Source organism: Lolium perenne, chromosome 4 (assembly GCF_019359855.2).
Source record: "Lolium perenne isolate Kyuss_39 chromosome 4, Kyuss_2.0, whole genome shotgun sequence".
Classification (NCBI taxonomy): Eukaryota; Viridiplantae; Streptophyta; class Magnoliopsida; order Poales; family Poaceae; genus Lolium; species Lolium perenne.
Genome location: NC_067247.2, coordinates 22,724,465 through 22,727,880, shown reverse-complemented (window position 1 = coordinate 22,727,880; position 3,416 = coordinate 22,724,465). Strand labels below are relative to the sequence as shown.

Sequence of the window (3,416 nt, the reverse complement as noted above, 5' to 3'; positions counted from 1 at the left end):
GCAATGATAATATTGTGCAACTTAAGCTCATAATGCACGTAAAATTCTGCTGCATCCTACACTTCCACTATCTGATTCAGGGATTGCATATGATACCATCAAATGGTGCGCGCTTCTGAATTTTTATGAAGCTTTTGAAGCAGATACATACAACAGACACCACACTATAGCATCTACACCTAGAATCAAATTCATCCCAAGGGACTCAGTATTTTTTTATTGCAAAACAGCCTATTATGACCGACCGAAAAATTGTGCACATGCATCGCCCTTCTGCATGCGCAAGCTCTCAACACCTGCAACTGAGCATAACTGTGGGATTCTCTATTTCAGAAGCGAAGCAAAGCACCTTGGTAGTCGGTGGAGAGGTGTGCTCAGCCGGAAAATTGGTCTCAACATGATCGATGCTCCCAGCAGGGTCAGCCAATTCTCAGTACGGCAGACAACCGCTCAAGCTGCGATCCTGCTTGTTGATGTACTCCGTAGATGGCGACATCCCCGACGAGTGCAGCCGAGGGGCCGTCGCTGGCCATGGCTGACGTCGCTCGCCGAGGCACATACAACATCACCGGAACAGGGATAAAAACATTGGCGGCAGGGGTACATGTGGATCAGATTAACGATCACGCCTCACAGCCTCACCGAAGAACACACAACGCATGCGGCAGAGGTCGTGGTTTTCTCGTCACGCTCGGGCCTGATCGCCATCTCGCCATGGAACAAGATGATTTTCTCTTTCGCCATGGCGATTCGGATCAGGAGCAGTCCGACGATGCGCTCGACCCACGGCCAGATGCTCCAGCGTTTGGACCTCGATCATAAGGGTTAGGCTTTGGTGGGTCATTATTTATGGATCGATGAACGGCAGGCAAAACAGATTAAACAGGACTACGTTTCCTTTTCTCTGTCTGGACTTGGGCGAACAGTGACCTCCTCCAGCGCGGTCCGTCGCTCGGGTGAGGAGAAGCCGTATTTTTGTGGGTCATCTGTTTTTTTTTTGTTTCCTTGTCAAATATGGCGGACGGATCTCCAGAACGGGAATATGTGGGACACGCGATTTTTTTGCCGCAGGTAATGAAGGAAGGACGGATGAAAACCGAGTCCAGATTTGATACGTACGCTCGGCACGGAAACTTTACTTAGGAAGACGTAAAGTACGACGGACCAAAGCGTAAAGCGACGGACCAAACCACGGAAACGCTTCTCCCTTTATTATTAGGTATAGATTTGAGGCATTTAGCGATAAAAATGAAGGCGCAAAAGACTATTCAGATCAGAGATAATATGTGGCACGTTTTGTCACGAAAACGGGCCGGTCAGTCAAATCAGCCTATCTAACGTCACTGCTCACGAAAACGGTCGTGCGTGTTTGACCATTCACTTGGATTTTCGTGTATAAAATGACTGCCCGCGTGTGGTCGTCCCGCAATTAGAGCCGTATCGCACGCCCACCTCCTCTTCTCATCTCATCTCACTATCTCAGCCATGCTGGCGGCCAAGACGTTCGTGCTCTACCCGTCGCTGGGCGTGGGGCACCTGAACCCCATGGTGGAGCTGGCCAAGCACCTGCTCCGCCACGGCCACAGCGTCGTCATCGCCGTCGTCGACCCGCCCGACAGCGACGCCGTCTCGGCCGACGCGGTGGCGCGCCTCGCCGCGGCCAACCCTTCCATCGCCTTCCGTCTCCTGTCCGTCCCGCCCAGCCCGGACCCCGCCGCGCACCCGGTCAAGCGCAGCCTCGACACGCTCCGCCTCGCCAACCCCGTCCTTCGCGACTTCCTCCGCTCCCTGCCCGCCCCCGGCGCCGACGCCCTCCTGCTCGACATGTTCTGCGTCGACGCGCTCGACGTCGCCGCCGAGCTCGACGTCCCGGCATACTTCTTCTTCGCCTCCGCGGCCGGCGCGCTCGCCGTCCTCCTGGACCTCCCGCACAGCTACCCGGAGCTGCCGTCGTCGTTCAAGGACATGGGCGAGGCGCTGGTGCGCAGCCCCGGCATGCCGCCCATCCGCGCCGTGGACATGCCGCTCATGGTGCAGGACAAGGAGAGCGTGACGACCAAGGTCCGGCTGCACCAGTTCCGGCGGATCCCCGAGGGGAGGGGCGTGCTGGTGAACAGCTTCGACTGGCTGGAGCCCACGGCGCTGAAAGCTCTCGCGGACGGCGTCTGCGTGCCCAGCCGGCCCACGCCCAGGGTTTACTGCATCGGGCCGCTGGTGGACGGAGGCAGCAAGAAGGGCGGCGACAAGCGGCACGAGTGCCTCGCGTGGCTGGACGCGCAGCCGCGGCAGAGCGTCGTGTTCCTCTGCTTCGGCAGCAAGGGCGCGTTCTCGGCGGCGCAGCTCAAGGAGATCGCTCGTGGACTGGAGAGCTCCGGCCACAGGTTCCTGTGGGCGGTGAGGAGCCCGCCGGAGGAACAGAGCGAGTTCCCCGAGCCGGACCTTGAGCGGCTGCTTCCGGCGGGGTTCTTGGAGAGGACGGGAAATAGGGGCATGGTGCTCGGCAGCTGGGTGCCGCAGGCGGAGGTGGTGCAGCACGAGGCGGTGGGCGCCTTCGTGACGCACTGCGGGTGGAACTCCACGCTAGAGGCGATCATGTCTGGGCTGCCGATGGTTTGCTGGCCGCTGTATGCCGAGCAGGCGTTGAACAAGGTGTTCATGGTGGAGGAGATGAAGGTCGCCGTGGCGCTGGAGGGATACGAGGAAGGAATGGTGGAGGCTGAGGAGCTCGAGGCGAAGCTGAGGCTGGTCATGGAGACGGAGGAAGGGAGGAAGCTTAGGGATATGCTGGTGGTAGCGAGGAAGATGGCGTTGGACGCGATCGGCGAAAGCGGGTCCTCTGAAGCGGCATTTGTCGAGTTTCTGAGGGATTTGGAGAACAGCGCCATGGAGAGCCCAGTTGATCGATCAGGCCGTGTGACTAATGAACTTTGAAGCAAAGGTAGTAGTAACAACTTATATAGTTCAGACAACACAAATTTTCTCATCAGCTCATTGCACCAAAACAACAAGGCGCTAGGCATGTTCTAGCAACAGTTCATTGTGACTGTCAATTCCGAATCGATGCATTGTACTGAAATGTGTAGCATATTGTGATACAGTATAAGTGAGGAAATATGAGCTTGTACCTTTCACTGGCTCAGTTTGAAATTAGCGCAGCTTGCTATGTCATGCCATTTCAAGAGTATAATTGCAGAAGCGGCTAATCTGCATGGCATAACACTCCAAGAAGTAGTAGAGATCTTGTCATCACTTTAAAAACTAGTTATGTCCACTGCAGACGGGCTCAACTTAATTATACAGTAAAAGTTATAATAGCTGCATTTCATTCTTACTATAAATTGGTGCACTCTAAATCTTCATACAACATAACTTGTTTGGAGTTTTCACATCTTGAAATCATGCCGATAATATAATTG

The 3,416-nt window shown here is 55.2% G+C and overlaps 1 protein-coding gene across 1 annotated transcript; it reads left to right on the top strand.

Moving 5' to 3' along the window:
- Positions 1-1,437: 1,437 nt before the first annotated feature.
- Positions 1,438-3,139, top strand: LOC127291892 (anthocyanidin 5,3-O-glucosyltransferase). The gene has a single exon (XM_051321209.2). The coding sequence runs from the start codon at positions 1,486-1,488 to the stop codon at positions 2,929-2,931; it is 1,446 nt and encodes a 481-aa protein (XP_051177169.1). The 5' UTR covers positions 1,438-1,485; the 3' UTR covers positions 2,932-3,139.
- The last annotated feature ends 277 nt before the right edge of the window (positions 3,140-3,416 follow it).